At 40.9% G+C, this 25002-nt stretch overlaps 1 protein-coding gene across 1 annotated transcript in view; it reads right to left on the bottom strand.

The window, feature by feature from the left end:
* DLC1 (DLC1 Rho GTPase activating protein) overlaps nt 1-25002 on the bottom strand; it is a 275133-nt gene that overhangs the window by 194440 nt on the left and 55691 nt on the right. Inside the window, exons 2-3 of the mRNA XM_087724698.1 lie at nt 18960-19106; nt 16012-16173 (exon numbers count right to left, since the gene is read on the bottom strand). Coding sequence (XP_087580824.1) covers nt 16012-16173; nt 18960-19106 — 309 coding nt within the window. The remainder of the gene's footprint in view (nt 1-16011; nt 16174-18959; nt 19107-25002) is intronic.

Genomic DNA, 25002 nt, shown 5'->3' with positions numbered 1-25002 from the left:
TGAAATGGAGCTATTCTTCCCAATACACTCTTCTCCAGGTTTTGCAATACAGTTCTCCAATAAAAATAAACACTGAAACAATGTAAATAAAGGTGTATTTGAGAAAATAGCTATAGAAACATGCATTCAAGTGCATGCAAATCCTTATAAAAAGTTAAAAATGTTTTAAATGATAAAGAAATGGAATAAGTTGATGAAGGTTGGAAAAATGAGAAATGGAATAATAGCAAAAAGATAAGAGTCTTTCATACTTATATTATTAATTAAAAAGGGGGGGATAAAAGAATTTGCATTATAGAGTACTGTAGAAGAGTAAAAGTCTGCTTTCTGGCATAATCAAGACATGGTGGAGAAACAAATATTTGTATAAGTCTCAACCCATTGGAATAATCTCCTGGGAATATTCCCTGGCTTTTATTTTCTTTCACATAGCACCAGGGGTGGGTTCCTGCCAGTTCTAACCTCTTCTATAGAAGAGGTTCCACAAATCTACAGTGCTGTTTAGAACCGGTTCCAGCTCCCTCCCCCTGCCCATCCGCACATCATCAAGATGAAAAGCGAGAGGAGGAATTCTGGGAGTTGAAGTCCACAAGTCTTAAAGCTGTCAAGTTTGAACACCCCTGGGTTTTTTCCCCCCTAAAGGGCTAGGGGTGTAAGGGTCTTGTAACTTGACAGCTTTAAGATTTGCATGCTTCAAATGCGAGTTTCTGAGCCAACATTTTGGTTGCTAAACAAGAGCATTAAGTGAGTTTCACCACATTTTACAAGTTGGCCATGCCCACCTGGTCACATGGCCGGCAAGCCACTCCCACCCAGTCACATGGCTGGCAAGCCACTCCCACCCGGTCACATGGCCACTCCCACGAAGCAGGCCACATCTACAGAAGAGGTTCTAAAAATTTTTGAAACCCACCACTGCATAGCACTGTATATATACATGATCCTCATTCTGCAAAAATGCCTATTTTTCAGTTCTTACGGAATATTAAAATTATTCCAGAAATCTATATTGTGTTGGATTCTTGAAATATGTTGATGTTGGTGATCCAGCTCAGATCCTGTAGGTGGGACTGAAGTTGTACTCTGCCACATAATATCCATGTGCATGACTGGAAGAGCCAAGGTGGCGCAGTGGTTAAATGCAGCACTGCAGGCTACTGCTAGATCAGCAGGTCAGCGGTTCAAATCTCACCGGCTCAGGGTTGACTCAGCCTTCCATCCTTCCGAGGTGGGTAAAATGAGGACCCAGATTGTTGGGGGCAATATGCTGACTCTCTGTAAACCGCTTAGAGAGGCCTGAAAGGCCTATGAAGCGGTATATAAGTCTACTACTGCTATAGATGAAATTAAAGGTAAAGGTTCCCCTTGTATATATGTGCTAATCGTTCCTGACTCTAGGGGGCAGTGCTCATCTCTGTTTCTAAGCCAAAGAGCCAGCGCTGTCCGAAGACGTCTCCATGGTCATGTGACTGGCATGACTAAACTCCTACAAAATGCTGTTACCTTTCCACCAAAGTGGTCCCTATTTTTCTACTTGCATTTTTACATGCTTTCGAACTGCTAGGTTGGCAGAAGCTGGGACAAGTAGCAGGAGCTCACTCCGTTACGCAGCGCTAGGGATTCGAACCGCTAAACTGCTGACCATTCTGCTCGATAAGCTCAGTATCTTAGCCACTGCTAACTGCTAAAAACTGAAATATGTAGGAAGTTGTAGGAAGAAGGTCTGAGTAGAACTTTGTTGTACTTCTGTCTGCTAGAACACATTGTATTACATTTTAATGTATTGTTTACAATACATGTAAAATGTATTGTTTTATATAAGGCATTTTGCAAATATTTGTCAGGTGTCCAAGGACATATTCCAGCACAACATTTGAGCAGAACCCAGACAAAAAGATTGGGTAAGGAATAAGGTAGGACTGGAACATGTTAAGCTACCTAGACTAAATAGGGAGCAAAAGTTCAGGTGCTTCCTTATAGAGCTGGCAGTTCTGCTGTCTTGAACAATAATCTCAGTTTGGCATGGTTGCTGGGTCTCCCAACCGTCTTCATCCAGACAGCAAAATCTGCCTGGCTTAATCACTTAACCCTTCTTGCCAATCACAATATCTCCAAGATAGCAGAACAAAGGAGGTGGAAGAACTATGCAGTTTTATGTCATTGGATTGATGACGCACTGTTGGGAAACAAGAAACTTCACATGCATTTTCTCTTACAATAATGCTCTTCTTGGGGGGATGAATGCACAATTCCTTGACAATGTGGGAGTCAAAGCTGTGAGATGTAATGGATTTGAATAAAGTCTGCCTCTGGAGTTGATAAATATATGTAGGAAAATAAAAGATAGAATTATGAATGTGGCTTAAAATGTATGTCAGAAAGTATGAATTGGTTCTCTGTATCTGTCTCTCTCTCTCTCTTTCTCTCTGTCTCTCCCTCTGTGTATCTGTTTCTCTCTGTCTCTGTCTCTCTCTGTCTCTGTGTCTATCTCTCTCTGTTTCTGTCTCTATGTCTGTCTGTCTAGCTGTCTATCTCTCTGTCTCTGTCTCTGTCTGTCTCTCTCTGTCTGTCTAGCTGTCTATCTCTCTATCTCTATCTCTATGTTTGTTTGTCTAGCTGTCTCTCTTTCTCTCTCTCTGTCTATCAGATAGATAGATAGATAGATAGATAGATAGATAGATAGATAGATAGATAGAGAACCAATTCATACTTTCTGAAACACATTTTAATCTGTCTATTTAATCTGTCTTTATATCTGTCTACCTCTCTATCTGAATGTTATAACCCAGTGAATAATGAACACAGAAGAATCAGACATACCATAGGTTTTTGCAAAATCGTGCAATATTCTAAATGAATATGATCTATGTGAAAAATTTTCTGCTAGGTGATGTGAATAGCTGAATGGATTAGAAAAATGCAAAGGGAATGAAAACGGTGACAGCTGAATGTTTACTTAGAAAAAGATCTGTCCTTATTATGTGGTTTAAACTTAAGTCTTTTCTTATAAACAAATGGCAAAGGAATAAATAAAAAATTATAAGCATACTTGATTTAATGCTTCATGATGAAATATTGAGATAATTAGTGAAAAATACAATGACTATATGTTCTGAATGTGGGGAAGATGACTTTTTGGTTAAGAGTGGACCTTGGGGGAAAAGACATGAGAAAAAAAGAAAGAAGTGAAAGTGGAATGACTGAAAGTTAAAAAAAAGTCTTTTATGAAAAATTATAAAAGTCAGATTAAGATACCAATGAAATCAATAGGAAATGGGGATACAAATGGTTATCCAACATCTTCTTAAAGACTTCCAGTGTTGGGGCATTCACAACTTCTGGAGGCAAGTTGTTCCACTGATTAATTGTTCTAGCTGTCAGGAAATTTCTCCTCAATTCTAAGTTGCTTTTCTCCTTGATTAGTTTCCACCCATTGCTTCTTGTTCTGCCCTCAGCTGCCTTGGAGAATAGTTTGACTCCCTCTTCTTTGTGGCAACCCCTGAGATATTGTGAGAATTCACAGAGTGCCTTGGATGCATGTGGAGTTGGGCGAATGGGATATATGAAAAAAAATGCTTGAGGTAAAGAATCTGCCTATGAGGAAAAAATGCATATAACACAATGATTCCTGCAAACAGTGTGAATGAAAGATAGTATACAACTGTATATACAGTAAAAATGGCTATAAAAGTCTAATCTTGTTGAGGGATGCTTAAGATTTAAAGAGGCAGAAAAAATACAGAGTGATTTTTAATGGAAATAAAATTTTGGGGAGAAGTGGGTGAAGATGAGAATAGCAGAAGTTGCAGTAGAGGTGAATGGAATTCAAAATAAAAATAATGCAACTACATGAGATGAAATTGAAGTGGTGGAATGCTGGAAGAAGCACTTCGATGAACTCTATGAAAAGAACAGTAATATCTTGAAGAGCGGAACGGAAACTAATACTATACTGTCCGAAGAAATGTTGAAAAGGAGGTCATAAATTCCATCATAATGATAAAAAAATGGTAAGAGTGTAGTTGTGGTGTGGATAAATTGGAGCAAACAAATGTACGTTCCTTCATATTAAAAAGCGGGAAACGAATGGAGGAATTTTAATACATGCAGTGCTGATAGAAATGTAGGCTGTATGGTGTGATCTATCGTGATGAATGAATATGGGTTGAAAGGAACCAGAGTGACGTGAATAAATGGCATCCTTCTTTGTACTTGATTATAAGGAAGAGTGTCAGACATGTCAGGAGGGACATAAAAGTAAGTTAAATACAACGAGAGTGGGGTATCGTAGAAGAGTATGTGGTAAAACAAGATTCAATTGAGTAAAAAAATTAATGGGTGGTGAATGAATGAGGAGTTAATTTAAAAAAACAACAACCAAGCAACCAATATGAAAGAACCACATTAGAATGGTCTGGTCATCGAGAGAGAATGAATGAGGATCAAATTCCAAAACAAATATTTGAAGAAAGAAAGAGTTAAGCTGAGAGAAAAGGAAAGACCAGGACATTCGTGGCTGATGAGATCTTCAAAAAGACAGAGGTGAGTTTAATGAGTAAAAATCCAATATAAGAAACCATGTACAAATGTGTTGAAAGTAAGGATAGTTTGGAAGGGTCATAAAGATGTTGAGTTATAATGAATCTTTTTTTTTAATTGAAATTTTTAGAAAAAAAAGTTTTACAAATATATACCTCCCCTCCCCCCCAAACCCAACTCCCCCCCAACTCCCCCCCAACCTCCCAGAGCAAATACAGGGTATAAACATTAACATCCATATTCTAAAATAAACTAACAGACTTTTAGCATCATCCCTCACTTGCACTTTAACTCCCCTTTTGTAAAGCTAACTTTAAGCAAATTGTATCCTTGCTTGCTCATTCATTCATAAACTATCTGGAATTTTTTAGTCCCATATTTATTCTGAATATAATCAATCCATCTTCTCCATTCCAGCTTGTATTTCTCATCTGAATGGTCCTTAAGATATGCTGATATTTTAGCCATCTCTGCTAAGTTTGTTACTTTTAGCGTCCATTCTTGAATAATAGATAATTCTTCCTTCTTCCAGTACTGCGCCACCAATAGTCTTGCTGCTGCTGTAAGGTTCAAAATCATATTAGTCTCTATAACCGTACAGGCCTGTTTTCAGATATTTGGAGATGGAATGAATTTGTTACAACTAATCAAATAAAATAATGCGATAAAAAATATGCAACTTTGTCAACATTGCATAGAAAAGAATAGAAGAATATAATACTAATATTTGGCCAAGTGTGATTAGATGCACAAGGAATTTGACTCTGATGCAGAAGCACTAAAATAAAGAAATCAAACATATTATGGTAAGAGATGGATCCCTGACTGAAGTCTCTCTCTCTCTCTCTCTGCTTCTGTCTGTCTGTCTCTCTCCCTTTATCTCTCTCTCTTTATTTCTTTCTCTCTCTCTTTCTCTCTTTCTTTTATCATCCATCTCCACTTCCATCTCCAGCATCTTGATCCCTCCCTCCCTCTCTTTCTCTCTCTCATCTTTCTCTCTTCCTCTGAAAGGAATTGCTCTACTGCTGACCTGCAATGAGAGAATGTGGGAGGAGTACTTGGATTCGGGCAAAATCTTCCTTAATTGATGTTACATATGTAAATAGAGAGTGAAGCCTTTAGAGAGAGGCTTCACTCAGGTCTGTGTCTTAAATAGGAACACCCATACTATAAGATCATTGGTGCAATTGAGCGGCAGAATAAAAGAGCAATCTCATTGGCTGAGCTGCCTGACAGGTCCCTTTAAGAGAGGGAGTTGTCAGAGAGCCAGCCACTTTGATGTACCATTCTACTCAATAAAGGGTTGAAGTCACCATGCTAGTCTCTTCATTCACCCCAACTTAACAATAGGATGTGAAAAATAAGCAACTCGGGGCCATAGCGAAAACTGTGTTCTGCATTGCTAACAATCATCACTTAGAACAGGGGTGTCAAACTCAATTTCATTGAGGGCCATATCAGGGTTGTGTTTGGGGGGGCAGGGTGTGGCCAGCTCAACATCACTCATGTTGGGGAGCCTGTGGGGGCCCGAGCACTTTGCCAGCGAAAACAAGGTCCCGAGCTCCATTTTTGGCTGCGATGGCCTCCTGCAACCTTCTGCCAATGAAAACAGAGCACAGAAGGGCTGCCCTCGCCCCTCCCAAGCTCCGTTTTTATTGGCAGGGCCCTGAGGGCCGATCTTTCACCAATCCGGCCCCTGGGCCTTGAGTTTGACACTCTTGACTTAGAAGGACACCCCAAATTGTGATTGGAACATTAAAAGGTGCCTTTTTAGAGGTATTTCTTATCTGTTGAAACATTGGCACTGAACCTTAAGCTTCAGAAATCAATAGGCATTGGATCGTGTGTGTGTGTGTGTGTATATATTTGCAATGCAAATTATAAATATGGAACACAGAAAGCTTTTGTTGTTGTTGTTGTTCTTGTTGTCATTCAAATTTGGGAACCTTTTCCTCCAATTTGCCACGACTGGGTTTTCCTGAAAATAAGACAGGGTCTTATTTTTTTGACCCCCCCCCCCAAAACAAGCACTTGGCCTTATTTTCGGGGAGGTCTTATTATTTTTGAGGTGCAGGAAGCAGCAAACGTGGTCACCTCATGGCTGCTGCTGTGTTGCAATGTTTTTGGGGAGGGTTTTATTTTCAGGGGAGGGCTTATTTTTAGCACATGCGCTCAAAAGCCCAATTGGAGGGAGGTCTTATTTTCAGAGAAATGGGGTATCGTGGCTTCTGCTTTTCCCATCTGCGTAAACGTCACCGTCCATTTCTACTGCCAATTCAGAGATTCAGGGATTGTGTGGTGGCTTGGAACCCTGCTTGATGCTATCTCTACTGTAGTAGACTGCAAAAAAGGATAACTATGGTTTTACAGTCACATAGACTCTGCATAGCTCTAAATGCACAGAAGAGCTCTGGTAGTTGCCCAGAGCTGTGTGACATGTTTCTTCATCGGACAGTGACATCTGGCACATTTCTCTCCTTCCCCCTTGTCCTTGTTAACTTTGTTTTCCTAAAGTTTCTCATGCTTACTGGGGCAAGAGACTGCTGACTCTTGTCTTTTTCAGACTGATACACATTCCTTTGTGGCTTAGAGTTGCCAAATGCATAGTTCAACGTTTAGAAATCCGTGTCTGTGTCAGAGGCTGGCAAATAAATGCCTAAAGTGATTAAATCAATAACATACAGATGACCCTGACAGCACATACCAAGCCGAACAACTATGTTGCGGTGAGCCTTTCACAGCTACAGCAAAATGCATCTTTGCTTACCAGATATGGGCAAAACGGAATACGTCAAAATTAAAAGGTGTAATGTAGTAGTTAAACAGGAGGTGAGAAAACCAGTCAATGTTCAGTTGCGAAAATCACTGCGCGACTGTAGAGCAGTCACTTAATGGAATAACAGAGTTAGAGAGCTTCTGGTCCAGTGATGGCGAATCTTTTCGCCGCTACATGCCAAAAAATAATGCAATGCACGTGCGACCCCCCCTGTGCATGTTCTGACCCACTGTGCTTGAGCATGTGACCCCTGCATGTACCCTACCCCTGCGCATGCACGTGTGACATCCCCTTGCCCCCTCCCCCATTAATGCTCACACAACCCCCTGCACGTACCCCCCTCCCGATGGAGACCCCAAAACCAGCTGGTTGGAGGGAGGTGTATGCACATGCGAGGTTGAGTTGACTGGGGCAATGGCTTGCATGCCCACAGAGAGGGCTCTGTGTGCCACCTGCAGCATGTGTGCCATAGGTTCACCATCACGGTTCTAATCCAACCCCTTGCATAAGCGGGAGACTTTGCACCGTTCTGGACAAATGGCTGTTCAATCTCTTGTTAAAAACCTCCAGTGATGGAGTAGCTAGAACTTCTGAAGGCAAGCCGTTCCACGGGTTAATTGTCCTCACTGTCAGGAAATTTCTCCTTAGTTCTAAGTTGCTTCTCTCCCTGATTAGTTTCCACCCATTGCTTCTTCCCTTGCTTTCTGGTGCTTTGGTAAATAGGTTGACCTGCCTCTTCTTTGTGGCAACCTCTCAAATATCAGAACACTGCGAACATGTCACCCCTCTTTTCACTAGACTAAACACAGGTCTTTCCTATGTTTTAGCCTCCAGTCCCCTAATAATCTTCCTTGCTCTTCTCTGCACTCTTTCTAGAATCTCCACATCTTTTCTACATCGTGGCGACCAAAACTGAATGCAGTATTCCAAGTGTGGCCTTACCAAGATATTATAAAGTGGTATTAACACTTCACGTGATCTTGATTCTATCCCTCCGTTTATGCAGCCTAGAACTGTGTTGGCTTTTTGGGCAGCTGCTGCACATGGCTGGCTCATATTGAATGTTTCTCTACTAAGACTCCTAGATCTCTCTTGCAGTTATTGCTGTTGAGCCAGCTCTATAACTGTACATGGTATTTCTTGCCTAAGTTTAAAACCTTACTTTTCTCACAATTTCACAATTTCATTTTTGTTAGGCAGGGCCAGCGATGGGATTCAAATAATTTAACAACCGGTTCTCTGCCCTAATGATTTCTTCCAACAACCAGTTCACCAAACTGCTCAAACGGTTAACAACCAGTTCTCCCGAAGTGGTGCGAACTGGCTGAATCCCACCACTGGGCAGGCCCCAGTATTCAAGTCTGTTGAAATCCTTCTGGATCATGAGCCTATCTTCTGGGGTGTTGGCTATTCCTGCCAGCTTCAAAGTTATTTGCAAATTTGCTGAGTTCCCCTTCTATTCACTCTAACATTTCACAGGGTTTTTATTGGGAAGGGGACCAGGCATAGCAAATCCTCTTGCAATTGACACCCATAATGAATTTCTTTTTAAAAAGTAAAAGTCAATAGTGATGTAATTTTCTTTAATATATACAATGATAGAAAAATTACAGCTGTGTTGGATTTTATTCAAACATTAAGTACTTATTGACTATGACATCTTTCTGCACTTACAGTGGAACTAATTAAATCCTAGGGGGGGGGAATCAATGTTTCCTGAATTTTGCTATAACAGAGTCATTGATTTCTAGTAATTTCTACTTTGAGTTTGGAATAGTTATAAAATATATATTCTGTCCAAATTGATCAGAGAGTTGACTGTCCATCTCAGATAGACAGTGATGTCTTCTTCAGTGGATTGCCTGAAGTTTCTCTTTACCTTTTAGCGAAGCCTCAACTCCAATTGGCTCCAGCATTTGGTTGGGTTTCCTCCCCTCCAACTATTTCATCCTGCCAAGCTTTTAAGTTGTCCACTGATGAGCAGCTGCCATTTTTATTATCTTGCAGTTGATGCAAAAATGGCCCATTAAGTCAATTAACTTTCCTTGCTTCTGTTTTCACACCTGTCTTACAGCTCATTACTCCCTTCAACTTTTATTGGCTGGAAGTTTTGAAGGAGAGATTGGGCAAGCATTTGTCTGAAATAGTGTCGGTTTCCTGCCTGAGCAGAAGGTTGCATTAGAAGACTTCCAACTCTCTGTATAAGAGTGGGATGATTTGAACACTTCGGTATAATTGTATGCAATGACCATTTTATATTAGAAAGATCTTTGTATATTAAACAGACCAATGATGATGTAATGAACAATTGATATACATATGATTTGAAATACTTAACCACTATATGGATTAATAATTAATAATGGAAAACTATTCTTGGAACTCTGGATGATTGGTGACATTTTGGTCAATTGAAAATATGAGTGTATATTACAAATTAATGGGAATTCTTTGTTCTAATTTCCGCTCTTTCTCCTTGGAGATAGGTGATATTATAATACTTTAAAGACTCATTGTTATTTGACAGATAATTATGACTTCAAGGAAATAAGGATTGTTACCAATGAAAGAATGTTAATGGTAATTTGAACACATAATGCTCAATGACAGCGAAATATTCAGTTATGTTTAATGCAAAACCAGTGATGTTATTCTTAATCTTAAGAATCGATGCATTAAAGGTATACTGTTATCAAATAGACAATCAAGAATGTAAGGGAATTATGATTTATTGGAAAAAAATAATACTTATTGTAATTGAACATATACTATACAATGAAAGTGAGGTATTTAGTTATACTAGTTGAAAAATCTGTGATGGTAAATGTTATTTGAGAAGATGGATGTTAAAACACTTGTAACCAAACGACATGCTGTATGTGATGATCCTTTTTTTAAAATTGTTGTGTGTATGTGTTGTCTGTGTAAAATATATACATATATATATATATATATATATATATATATATATATATATATATATATATATATATATATATATATATATATATATATATATATACATACATACACATACACACACACACACACACACACACACACACACACACACACGAATCGATGCACAAAAACTTGTAACCAAACAACATGCTTGATGAAATGGAGGAAAGTTTTTTTATTTTGCTCTTGTTTTGTATGTGTTCTTTTGTTTTGTTTTAAGAAAAAGAATAAAAATATATATTAAAAAAAAGAAGACTTCCAACTCTCTTATTCTGTTACTCTGAATGCTTCTGTGATGACTTGGGGCAAGGCATAGAAGCAACACACCCAGCTGATAGTTTCTCTTTCTGGCTCCAACTTTCCCCCAAACGCTCCCACATTTATGGCAAGTCCCAGAGCAGAGTGCTCATGCACACCTCCAGCAGCCCCTACGGATGAGTAGTCCAGCAAAACACTGTTAGCATGATGGCTTCCAGGCAAGAAGCCCAACGAGGCAAAGGAACGAGGCAGCAATAAGGCAAGAAGTCCAGCAAACTCCAGATGTCAGCAACAGCATACAAAACTCCATGAATTCAGTGCTTGTTTCCGATGAACGGCCCTCCCCACAGCATCTTGGTCTTCTAGTCCAACCCCCTGCTCAAACGGGAGACCTTATACCATTTCAGACACCTGGCTGTCCAGTCTCTTCTTAAAAATCCAGAATAAGCACCATCCTGGGTGTTTTGCAGGGGTGGGTTCCAGCTTCTTCTAGTTCTGGGATGCGCTTCGGGCTTGGGAGTGCTTTGCACGGGTCCATGTGCAGTAGAACTGGTTCAGGGGTGTGGCAGACTGAGTTACTACCTACTCGGCCAAACCGAGCCGAACTGGTAGGAACCCTCCTCTGGTGTTTTGCCCACACACTGCAATCCAGACCAGCAGGGAGTCCATTCAGGTAGTCCTTGGCTAACAACAATTAGGGACCCTTCAAAGTTACAATGGTACTGAAAACAAGTGTCTTATGACCACATCCCACACTTACGACTGTTACAGCAGCCCCATGGTCATGTGATTTATAGTCAGATGCTTGAAAACTGGTTCATATTTATGACGATTGCAGTGTTTCCCTTTTGCAACCTTCTGGCAAGCAAAGTCAATGGGGAAGCCAGATCAACTTAAGAATCGTGTTAATTGGAGGTGGTATTCAGCCGGCTCTCCCTGGTTCGGGTAAACCGATAGCATCAGCTGCGGGAGGCTCCGCCCCCCCAATGTAATGCGTGAGCACTGCACATGCACAGAAGGCGGTGCGCATGCGCAGACATGCGCACATTTGAGAACCGGTAGGGAAGGTAAGTGAATCCCACCGCTGGTGTCACTAATTTAACTACTGTAATAGTTAACAAATGTGGCAAGAAAAGTTGTAAAACGAGGCAAAACTCACTTAACAAATTTCTCACTTAGCAACACAAATTCCAGGCTCAACTGTGGTCATAGGTTGAGGACTATCTGTATCTCACATTTGATTATGATTTGGGCAGACAGCCAGTCCATTAAAACAAGGAAACTTTAGTCTTTGCTTCCTCGCTATTCATTTCTAAATTAGCCCAATCTGCAGTTTCTATGGGGCAGTTCGGTATACCTGAAAACAATTGGGACGCGCAGTTTTGACTATGCGGGAAAGACGCTTCCAGTGGACTGAAGCAAGAACCAGACCATCTGTAACTACTGGGTGAAGGATGGGGGGCAGTGGCAGCTAAAGAATGTGGGTCACAGAAGAATTTTGGTCGCATAAACTGTCATCCTGTAATTCTGAATAATTATTCTGTTCATGCAGTCCACTCAGATATTTTTTACCAGGAGCAGAACGAGATGCAGTGATTCTTGTGCCGTGTTTCACAGCATAGCAGCATAACTACTGTCAGGTTTCTAGCTGGAGGATGACAACATGTTATTTGGAAACCTTCCAGGATGTGTTTTGTTACCTAAAAGTAGACATCTCTGTGAACGTTAATGGGGGTAATGTGGGGTGAGTGATTGTTTGGGAGACTGAAAGGCAGACGGGGATGTTCATCTGGTCTGAGAAGATGCAACACACTCCAGATGTGACATCTGTGGGAAGGAAGCTTTTCAAAAGAGACTCTGCTTTAATTAACTCATTATGAGTCTGGCTGGAATTTTCCATTTTTAAGCCTTTCTTAAATTGCTTTTGAGGATTTTAGGTTGGCTTTTGATGCTACAAATAGGAATAGACTTTAGCAAAACCTTGGGGGCTTGTTCCATGGATTGTCATGTTTTTATTCTTATCAGAAGCCTTTCTAAGAAAGGGACGAGATGTGAAGTATATTTTTCCAGAGATATTTGATTAAAAAGATACCCATTCAATATCCAAACAGAATTGCAAATGCTGGGAAGGGAGAGAAAGAGAAGGAGAGTGGGTAGGAAGGGGAAGAGAGAGAGAGCAGGAGTAGGGAAGAGGTAAGGGAAGAAGGAAGGAGAAGGAGAGGAGGAAGGAAGTAGAGAAGGGAGGGAAGAAGGAAGGAAAAGGAGAGGAGGGTGGAAGGGAGTGAAAGAGAAGGAGAGATAGTAGAAAGGGAAGAAGAAGAGTGGAGGAGAGGCAAGGGAAGAAAGAAGAGGTAAGGAGAGGAGGGTGGAAGGGAGAGAAAGAGAAGGAGAGAGGGTAGGAAGGGAAAGAGAGAGGGTAGGAGTAGGGGAGAGGTAAGGGAAGAAGGAAGGGGAAGGAGAGGAGGAAGGAAGGGAGAAAAGAAAGGGAAAATAAGGTGGTGTTACAACAGGCGCTAGGGATGGTAAACAAAGCAACCCAAACTGTATATTATAACCTTTTAAATGGAATAACAAAGGTATAAGAATGGCAAAGAAAAAGAATAACTATGTGAATGTATACCTAGAATTGTATGTAAGAGAATAAATGATAGTAAGAATATAAAGCATAATATAGGTAAACAATATTTTGTTATAAATAGCTAAGTATAAATAAACATAGAATAGTACATAAAAATGGATAACGAATAAGGAGACCATGAATGCCAGATAGAAATGTATAGGAGGGAAAATGCTAACTGTAAAGAAACCGATACGGAACTGCTGTATGATATATGATGGAACTTCTTGTTCCTATGTTGTTTTAAGTCATGTGTTTGTTTTTGTTGATGTGTTTATGTGTTTAAAATAAATTTTTTTTAAAAAGAATTGCAAATGCTGGCTTCGGTTTTGTTCAGTTTTTATGTTGATTCTCTAATTTCATCCTGAAATGAAGCTAACTTCTATTCCCCCAAAATATCTGAGTAATCCCCGCCACCCCCAAACTCTACTGGATAATACGACGATTCTTTCTTTTACTGAAAATGGCTTCCATAGAGGTTTAAAATTTTCTGCGAGGAGAAAGATCAATAGCAATAGCAATTGCAGTATAGCAGTTAGACTTATATACCGCTTCATAGGGCTTTCAGCCCTCTCTAAGCGGTTTACAGAGTCAGCATATTGCCCCCAACAACAATCCGGGTCCTCATTTTACCCATCTCGGAAGGATGGAAGGCTGAGTCAACCCTGAGCCGGTGGGATTTGAACAGCCAAACTGCAGAACTGCAGTCAGCTGAAGTAGCCTGCAGTGCTGCATTTAACCACTGCGCCACCTCGGCTCTTCATTCTGGTCTTCTCAAAGCCATCATAAGGAATATACAGTAATTAGTGAATTATTGGACAACAAATAGAGCAGAGCAAACTTGTTAGTGAACATTATGTATTACCTCAGATTGCAATATCTTGTCTGCCTGGAATCCACACTGTATATCGGACATTAACACAACTGAGCAAGTCCAGAGGTCCTCCACTCCTCTGCTCACAACAGAATCCCTTATGCCACCAGCCTTGAAATTTTGGGCTTGGTCAACCTGGAACTATGCCACCTACTGTCTGACCTAACCATAGTACACAAAATTATCTGCTACAATGTCCTATCTGTCAATGACTACTTCAGCTTCAACCTCAATAATACGCAGGAAAACAATAGAAACAAACTCAAGGTAAACCGCTCCAAACTCGATGGCAGACAATATGACTTCAGCAACAGAGTGGTCAATGCCTGGAATGTTCTACATGACTCCGTTGTTACATCCTCAAACCCCCACAGCTTCAACCTCAAACTGTCTACCGTGGACCTCAACACATTCCTAAGAGGTCCGTAAAGGGGGCGTGCATAAGCGCACCAATGTGCCCACAGTCCCTGTCCTACTGTCCCCATTTATTTGTATTCATTTCCTTTGTTCATATCCATGTTTATACTTATACCTGCGATCTTGTACATGTTTGACAAACCAAATTTTTAAAAAATATCAAATTGCTTGGCTTTATCCTTCTGAATCTCCATGATTCCACGGTCTAACTGTCAAGTTGAATATATGTAGTGAAAATAGGTAATAAGTTCTACAGTCATCAACCCTGTCTACTATCAGAAAAGCCAAGGGGGAGCCCAGTGTGATTCTTTCTTCTAAGGCAACATAAATGGTTAAATAATGTCTGTGAGATATTGCTATCCAGCAATAGGGGACTTATGAAAAGGCCATGAACCACTGTCAGAGTTGTTCTAAGTTGGCAAACTATTTATGTGGACTTTGCCATAAAAGCGCTACAATAAGTTGTATTTACTCAATCTATCAGTCAATTGTACTTACATCGAACAAGAAATCGCTGCAACAAACATACATGGAATTTATAATAATCCAAGATTTAACCACTAAAATGTTCAAATAAGAAACGATTAATTTTTTCTTGGTTGGGGCATCCAGTACAAAAAAGCAAAAAAAAAAAAAAAAAAAAAGCAGGAAAATCTCTCTCAAGCATTCACCACTGATTACAATGGAAGATTTATCACAATGCTGCTTTAAAATAATGGACAAGCTCGCTTTCTAAAGCCCAAGTACAATGGGTAATTTAGTAGATAACGAATACGTTATTCGACATTACTGCAGTCAAATACAAAGAGTAATTCTTTTGGAGGAATGTAAGAACAGCATCCTGTTACACGGGTAGAGGTCCATACCAGGGGTGGGTTCTGGCAGGCACTACTGCTGGTTCATTCATGTGCGTGCAGCACGCGCATGCACAGTGAAATTAAAATTGTTCTGCGCGTAAGCGGAACTGAAAAACAAGATGGTGCTGCTGCCCGGGAAACCGGTTTGGGGGCGTGGCAGGCCTGGGTCGCTGCCACTTCCAGCGACCCAGGCCGCTAAACTACTACTGGTTTGACCAATGGTCTGAACTGGTAGGAACCCACCACTGATCCATACATATTAGAAGGCCTTTTATTTTCGGGTTAAGTTAAAAACTGAGAGGAGCCTATGTTACAGTTATGTTTCTTTATCGCAAATAGCTTTATTAATTGAGTATCCCGGCAGGGGGTGGTGTTCATCTCTGTTTCAAAGCCAAAGAGCCATCGCTGTCCGAAGACGTCTCTGTGGTCAGGTGGCCGGCATGACTAAACGCCAAAGGCACACAAAACACTGTTACCTTCTCACCAAAGGTGGTCGCTATTTTTATACTTGCATTTTTATGTGTTTTCGAACTGCTAGGTTGGCAGAAGCTGGGACAAGTAACGGGAGCTCACTCTGTTATGCGGCACTAGGGATTCGAACCGCCGACCTTCCTGATCGACAAGCTCAGCATCTTAGCCACTGAACCACCATGTCCCCTTTTTCCCAGCATAGAAATACAAATTAAAAGGTCTTTTTTTTTTTTTAGCTCACCCGAGTCTTTGGTTTTGCTCCAGAACCAGCCATTGGAATAGGAAATGCTTTATCTGCACCATAGAGAAGAGGAGGTAAAGGATGTGATGGTGATGGTATGTTCGTTTGCTGGTTATTTAAAGTAATGATGTCAACTGTGCCTCCAGGAAGTGATTCCGAATCCTTTAAAAGAGAAGTCAAATTCTTTATGCTGTTGTGCTGTTAACTTTGTGGAATACATTGTAAAGCATATTCATTTCTCCCCCCCCCCTTATTGTACGAACAGCGTTGCCTATATCTGTTGTTCTGTTACTGAAAAGTACTTTAGAATAGAACAGAACAGAACAGAACAGAACAGAATAGAATAGAATTCTTTACTGGCCAAGTGTCATTGGACACACAAGGAATTGTGCATATGCTCTCAGTGTACGTAAGGAGAATAAAATACATTCATCAAGAATAAAAAGATACAACACTTAGTGATAGTCATAGGTTACTAATAAGCAGTCAAATCATACTAGGAAACAAATAAAGCAATATAAATTTTAAAGATACAAGCAACATGGTTATAGTCATCAGTGGAAAGAGATAGGTACTAGGAAGGAAGAGAAGAATAATAGTAATACAGTCTTAGTAGATAATTTGACAGTGTTGTGGGGATTATTTGTTTAGCAGAGTGATGGCTTTCGGGGAAAAAAACTGTCCTTGTGACAAGTTGTTCTGGTGTGCAGTGCCCTATAGCGTCGTTTTGAGGGTAGAAGTTGAAACAATTCATGTCCAGCATGTGAGGGGTTTGTAATTATTTTCACAGCCCTCTTTTTGATTTGTGCAGTACTTTAAAAGTACTTTAAAGATCAAAGCTTTGGTGTCCTACAAAAAGAAAAAGAATAAAATGTAGTTTTGTTCAGGAGTTTGGAGTTTCAAAATTCTGGCATGTTTTCTCTTGATAATTCCTGTGCATATCATATTATATCTTCATCTTTTGTCTTTGGAAGCACTTGAAACCTTTCATAACATCTGGGAATCTTGAGTCTGTTGGAGTGACATCATCAGATGGAGCCTCGTGCAGGTGAAGTCTCTGGTTGCTTCTTTTTTTCCATTTAAAATATGAACCAACATCTGATAACATTCACTTTTTTTCCAGGGTTTTAAGCCCTCTGTACCGTTTACAGGAAGGACCACAAGCCAGCTTACAGTCATTGCATACAATGAAGTCCCTTTGAATATAGCAGGACATGCACATCAAACAGTATGTTGGGTTATACGGGGTGCATATGAAATAGAAAAATGGCTATATGCCATTTTAAATTATGGGTGTCAATCAGGGGTTGGTTCGTGCCAGTTCTAACTTCTTCTATAGAAGAGGTTCCATAAATCTACCATGCCGTTTAGAACTGGTTCCAGCTCCCTCCCCCTGCCCATCTGTACCACGCTTGCCCCGCCCACCGCTCACTGATTGGCTGGCTCACCAATCACCCCGCCCGCCTCTAAGAGTCCTATCTAAACCTTAAAGTCTTAAAGCTGTCAAGTTTGAACACCTCTGGGTTTTTTTTTCTAAAGGGTTAGGGGTGCAAGGGTCTTGTAACTTGACAGCTTTCCTGAGCCAACATGACTGGAGGAGGAATTCTGGGAGTTGAAGTCCACAAGTCTTAAAGCTGTCAAGTTTGAACACCCCTGGGGTTTTTTTTCCTAAAGGGTTAGGGGTGCAAGGGTCTTGTAACTTGACAGCTTTAAGACTTGCACACTTCAATGCCAGAGTTCCTGAGCCAACATGACTGGAGGAGGAATTGAAGTCCACAAGTCTTAAAGCTATCAAGTTTGAACACCCCTGGTTGCTAAGCAAGAGCGTTGTTAAGTGAGTTTCACCACATTTTACAAGTTGACCATGCCCACCCAGTCACATGGCTGGCAAGCCACTCCCACCCAGTCACATGACCGGCAAGTCACTCCCACAAAGTAGGCCACATCTACAGAAGAGGTTCTAAAAAAATTTGGAACCCACCACTGGTTATAACAATTAATCAGTGGGACAACTTGCCTCTGGAAGTTGTGAACGCTGGAACACTGGAAGTTTTTAAGAAGATGTTGGATGACAATTTGTCTAAACAAGTATTGAATGTAGCAGAATCCTTGCAACACCATAATTTCCGCAATCCAACAAAGTTTAATTTAATCAATTTAAATAGCACCTGAGTCAATCCGATTCCTAAATATTATTGAATATTATAGAAAATATAATCCTAATTATAGAAAGGATAATTACTTATCCTTTCTCTATAATCCTTTGGGTGCAATAAATCTGGATGGACTTATTTGGGGCCAGACGCTGAAATTCTTTTTCAGAAAGGCAGGATTTTAAAGCAGTCCCTGAAACCTATTGAGCTTAAACTGAGCAAAGCTGCATCTATACTTCCAAAGCATTTCCAATTCAGCACCAACTACATCAGATCATGTCATTGGTTTGACTTTAATCCCACCTTTAAAAATAGAGGAGCTCTGGCAAGTTTGGAAAGCTTAGACCAGATTGTTTCTAAGAGTCTTATCTTTCCCCAAGCATGGAGAAAGATCAGAGACAGAAACAGAACCTCGGTCTGCCTTGTTGCCTCCAGATATTCAAGACCAGGGGCCTCCAACCTTGGTAACTTTAAGACCTGTGGACGTAAAGTTTTGCTGGCTGAGGAATTCTGGAAGTTGAAGTCCACAGGTCTTAAAGTTGCCAAGATTGGAGACTTCTGTTCTAGACTAGAACTCCACGGAGGCACAACGAGAACAATAATTCTCTGCCTCTGGAAGACAAAGCTAGATCTAAGAAACAGAACAAAAAAAATCTACCTTGGTGTTTTAAGTTTTGGAAACTGCAGATACTTGAGCTGAAAGGACAGCGGGGGGGGGGAGTGAGAAAAGAAAAAGAAACAACAAGTAAACATAAACAACTGGAAAAAAGTAAAAAGTTGAGCAAACAGACTTACAGAGATGGGCTTTTTTGGTTGTGTCAATGTGCCGGATGGTGAAGAGCTTTCGCTGAGAGCATTTTCAATATCCTGATCCAGCTGATCCAGTTTCAGAATGAGTAGCACCATGGAGTCCAGTCGTGACTGATCTTGGTCTCTGGCTTCCTGGGGATTAGAACACGCAGTTACAGAATCTGAAAGGGCACTTCTGGGAAGGAATAAAAAACTCTCTGTTCTCCAATTTTAACAAAACAGGGTTGAATAATAGGCAACAGGCTCACATTTGGGGAGAAAAGAAGGAGGAGGAGGAGGAAAGGGGTGGAGGGTAGCACTGTGCTGCATTCTCTCATCAATGCATTCTTCGCTCCAAGCCTTGACTTCACCGAGAAGTATTTTCCCTCCATTTGACATCTTTGGCTAGAACTAGATAGAAACTAAGCTATCTTAAAAGGGTAAAGGTTCCCCTCGCACATATGTGCTAGTCGTTCCTGACTCTAGTGGGCGGTGCTCATCTCTGTTTCAAAGCTGAAAAGCCAGGGCTGTCCGAAGACGTCTCCGTGGTCATGTGGCCGGCATGACTAAATGCCGAAGGCGCACGGAACACTGTTACCTTCCCATCAAAGGTGGTTCCTATTTTTCTACTTGCATTTTTAAGTGCTTTCAGCAGCTGGGACAAGTAACGGGAGCTCACTCCACTACGCGACACTAGGGATTCGAACCGCCGAACTGCCGACCTTTCTGATTGACAAGCTCAGCGTCTTAGCCCCTGAGCCACTGCATCCCTTTAAGCTAGCTTAGCTGAGACCAATCCTTGTAGCCCAATGCCCCCTTTCCTTACCATCCCCCACTGTTCTTGCTGCCTGAACACCTCCCTGTTTTGATCAGGCAAGCCACAGGTAGGAAGCAGACTCAGAACTGAGTCCTGTGGGTTTATTGGAGAACTCGAAATCAGGTATTCTGAATTCTGGCCTGGAATAGGAATGAAGTCTTGTTTAGACTGCAGTCCATCTGGTCCCATTCTATATGGGAATCATACTGCACAAAACCTCAAGTTCTAAGGCCAAGACATAATTGAGGGAGCTTTGAATCATAACTTAGCAAAATGATATTGCAGTCCAATATGGCTAAAGCCTATGTTGTTCATTTCTGAGGAGTGAATGCCACAAGACCAGGTTTATTAAGATCAACCTGGACTTAAACAACCTGAAGGGATCTTGGAGTCCTAGTGGATAACCATTTAAATATGAGCTAGCAGGGTACAGCAGCTGCCAAAAAAGCCAGCACAGTTTTAGGCTGCATAAACAGAGGGATAGAATCAAGATCCCATTAAGTGTTAATACCACTTTATAATGCCTTGGTAAGGCCACACTTGGAGTACGGCATCCAGCTGTGGTCACCACGATGTTTAATGTTGGGACTCTAAAAAGAGTGCAGAGAAGAGTAACCAAGATGATTAGGGGACTTGAGGCTAAAACATTTAAAAAATGGTTGCTGGAATTGGGTTTCTCTAGTTTAATGAAAACAAGGACTAGGGGAGACATGATAGCAGTGTTCCAATATCTCAGGGGTTGCCACAAAGAAGAGGGAGTCAACTTATTCTCCCAAACACCTGAGGGTAGAACAGGAAGCAATGGGTGGAAACTAATCAAGGAGAGAAGCAACCTAGAACTAAGGAGAAATTTCCTGACTGTTAGAACAATTAATCAGTAGAACAACTTGCCTCTAGAAGTTGTGAATGCTCCAACCCTGGAAGTCTTTAAGAAGATGTTGGATAACCATTTGTCGGAAATGGTGTAAGGGTTCCTGCCTAAGCAGAGGGTTGGACTAGAAGACCTCCAAGGTCCCTTCCAACTCTGTTATTCTATTCTATTCTTAACTCTGACCAATAACATATATATATTGCAAGGATAATTTATGCCTGATAATACGGGGGCATTGAAATATCATGTCATGGCTGCCATTCTACTAGCCAAGAATCACAAACTTGACATTAGCAACGAGGTGGGGAGGGAGAGGATTGAACGTAGGGAGGAAGTAGGGCGGATGGAAACCAAGCTGTGCTGGTTCAAGGCATGAGAAGCACCATCGAGCCCAAGGTCAACTATAAGAATGCAGAACTGGAAAGTCCGGGAACCAAGGATCCATTACCCAAACAATATACAAACACCTAATTGGACACTAACTGATAACAGGGGGATGGCTGGGAAAAGGAAAAGTTAATTGCATCATTTGCTTGCAAAACTCCAGATCCAGTTTCGCTACTTATGTAACCACTTAAATCTTCAGTAAAGTATACTCTTGGTAAAACAATGGGCCAGGGGTCTTTCTTTGCTAGATAATGGAGTGGGATGGTTGCAGTGGTGGGATTCAGCCAGTTCGCACCTATCCGGGAGAACCGGTTGTTAACTTTCTAAACAGTTCGGAGAACCAGTGGTTGGAAGAAATCTCATTTTGTGTTTTTTCCACTTTACAGGGCTAATCCTGTAAGGAAGGCAGGAGGGAAACATTCTGATGTTGCTTCTAGCCTAATCCTTATTGCCCTGCTTATAGAAACTGCCTCTCCTGTTAACCCTCATTACATTGTAACAGCTAAGGCGAAGCGCCCATCGACCTGAGTGACGTTGAGTTGGCCATGGTCACATGGTCACATGACCACTGAGCCCCGCCTACCTAGCTGGTCATTAGGCCAGAGAACCGGTTGTTAAATGATTTGAATCCCACCACTGGATGGTTGACATACCAACTTTCTTGCAAGGCCTCGTTGGAAAGGATGAGTGTCTCAAAAACATCCTTTTGCTTCAATTGGTAAAATAAGCAAAGAGAACGAGGTAGGGAAACATGTAGAGTTTGGCTTCTGGAAATGCTGCCATCCCCTTTTTAGCTGCCATCATAGGAGGCAAATGTATTTTCTTCTGAATAATATCTCACATCTGTTTCGACATATACACATTCTCTCCGCATGGACTATCACCAAAGCGTGTGTATGTGTCCATGGCTGGCACATGCAAGTATGAGAAAATTCCTAAAAGTAATTTCCAATTTAATTTCCACCCAACACACTCCCAGTCAATCCAGATCAGAGGAAACATGGAGACCACTCAGTGCAGCTCACCAAAAATACAGCTTGGTGTTTATTTATCAGCAAACAAACATCAAAAACAGTTCGTTGCCAAAAAAAGGAACAACAGCAACAACAAAAACACAAGCAAAAGTAGGGAAAGAGACATGAACAATAAGCAAAAGATAAATGTCAATCTCTGAAAATCTATATATCAATTGATCTCGAACCTAGGACAGAACTTTCCAGAACCTCTGAAACAATACTGGAATATTTACACAGTCTCAAAGGGAGAGAGATACAAAATCTGCAAGTTGGTATCGCACACCACCTGGAGGCTACCATATGAGGATAAATCATGCATTGCAAAGATCGCTTGGAGGTGGAAGATATTTCCAATGTAATCTACTGGATCCCCTGCATAGATTGGTCCTGTGACTATGTAGGATAGACGTGGAAGATGCTAACCAACAAATTGCAAAAACACAAGTGAAGGGTCAGATGAGGAGAGCCAAACTCATTGGTAGCCACACATAGCAATGAACAAGGATACATTCAATTTCACGGCTACTTAGATTGTTGGCTGAGCAAGTACAAAAATAGCCAGGGAAATGATTGAAGTTTAGGAAATGGGCTCCTCATCAGTCAACAGGAAAGCTGATTTGCCATGGTCTTATCAAGTACTTAGGAACTGAGGACTTGGCAACAAAAGGAAACAACAGCCAATGACATAATAGCCAGCCATCAATACACCAATCAACCAATAAGAAACCACACCCAACCATAAACCACATAAATATTACACATAGAATAGCCCAAAGCACGCTTTGGAGAGACGTTTCCCGAGGATGGCTTCCGGTACGAGTCCTAAAGCTTGAAAGGCTAAACCTCTGGTCCTGATCACAGCTCTGGATTAGATTCTAGAATTCCAATCTTTAAAGTATCAAGCTGCACATTATTTCATATAGAGTTGTGCGGCCTTAACTCAAAACATGGAGATAATGATTGAGATGATGCTTATGCCAATACATGAGAAGTGGAGATTTCAACTTCTCTTCATGGCCTGATTCCCCCAAGGTAGAATTATCCCCAGGGATAAAATTTAGTAAAACCTTCACTTTCTTACAGGAGACAATATATTTGGGGAAGGGAAATATTGAACTTCATGTCTTTCATTATATCACTTTTATTTACACTGCTTTCCCTAATTTTTATTTTAAAAACTTATTGGACGGTATGCTATATATTTAATTTAATTTAATCTATATATTAAAAAATGGCTCTGTGTATATTCCGCATAACTCTGGAATGCTTTGAGTAATTTCCACCAAACTTGGTATACAGATGACTTGCTCTCTGGAAACAAACACCGAGGCGGAGGAAGGGAGGACACCCCTAACACCCCTCAGAGTGTGTGTTCTTTTAAGATACAGCCTGTTGTGCCTTAAAATGGCTTCTACTGTACTGCTGTAAAATGGCTTCTACTGTACAGTGCAGTGGAGTTGCCATGGTAACGGCTTCACAGTACTCCACAAGGGGCTCCCTCAGATAAGGGGAAAAATCCAACATTGGAAATTACATTTGGTCCAGACCTTTTCCCCCTATAAATAAATTCCCGGGCAACACCGGATTATCAACTAGTGCAAAATATAGTTGGACTCTCAATGTTCTGGTTCACTTTGTTATCCAGATCTTGTAGTATTCTGGAAAAGATTATTTCTGCCCCTGTATCAGTTCAATAGATTTTCTATTATCCAGTTTCTCTGCCTGCCCCTAATTTCCCTTTGTTGAAACCAAAAGCAAGAACAGAGGGGAAAAAAAGACCATCAGCTGGAATGTACTGGTGAGAACAGGAAGTAGCTTTGAACCAAGAAGACAAAAATTTGAGAGCTCTCCAGGCTGCAAACTGTTGAGCAGAGTCTACTTTGCTTATGAAGAAGGTGGGACAGGCTTTTATTAAATGTGATGGCACATTTGATGATCCCAATTTCATACCTAATTTCTAATTTCATATAGAGCCGAGGTGGCGCAGTGGTTAAATGCAGCACTGCAGGCTACTTCAGCTGACTGCAATTCTGCAGTTCGGCTGTTCAAATCTCACCGGCTCAAGGTTGACTCAGCCTTCCATTCTTCCGAGGTGGGTAAAATGAGGACCCGGATTGTTGGGGGCAATATGCTGACTCTGTAAACCGCTTAGCCCTATGAAGCCCTATGAAGTGGTATATAAGTCTAACTGCTATTGCTATTGCTATACCAAATTCTCTTTTTCTCCATGATAAATACAGGGCATATTGTTTGCTCTACTATATACATTCCTGCATATAGAACAGGAAACTCTACAAGATTTTCCTCACATATTTCTCGATCCATTCCAGTCTGGAGGAAAAAGGAAATATACTTCTTTGGAATAAGCAAAGCATTCTACTGAAACGTATTTTTTTTTTGCTGTATGCCCCAAATTCCATATAAGAGCTTTGTTTTTCCATAGGAGGCTCAGGAAGTCCACATAAAAATTTGAGGTTTAGCCTTTCATAGTTGGAGCACAAGAAAATGTCTTGACTTTCTTTTGATCACATGTTGCCTGCATTGAGTACTATTTGCAATACTTGAAGCTTTTTGATGCTATGGAAATATTTATTCAGACATAATGTAAATCGTGAAGTCGAGAGCGGAATTTATTCTGCAACTGGACAGGGAGAATTAAGAAGAGGGATTCACCAATGTTGCTAGCTACAAGTAAATTTTTACATTTAATGTTATAGCCATATTCATTGCTTCGCTGCTCTTGAGCTCAATATATCCTAGCCATGCCAGGGATAATGGCAGTTCCAACACAGATTTGCCAGTGAAAAGTTGGGAAAGTTGTTTTCAAGATTACATACAGGACAGTGGTGGGATTCAAATTTTTTTACTACTGGTTCTGTGAGTGTGGCATGGCTTTGTAAGCATGGTTTGGTGGGCATAACAGGGAAAGGATACTGTAAAATCTCCATTTCCTCCCCA

This window comes from Thamnophis sirtalis, unplaced genomic scaffold, assembly GCF_051295495.1.
Source record: "Thamnophis sirtalis isolate CommonGarterSnake01/CBP01778 unplaced genomic scaffold, rThaSir2_p1.2 scaffold_10, whole genome shotgun sequence".
NCBI classification, from domain to species: Eukaryota; Metazoa; Chordata; class Lepidosauria; order Squamata; family Natricidae; genus Thamnophis; species Thamnophis sirtalis.
Note: the sequence above shows the minus strand (reverse complement) of the source record. Positions and strands in the feature narration are given on the sequence as shown.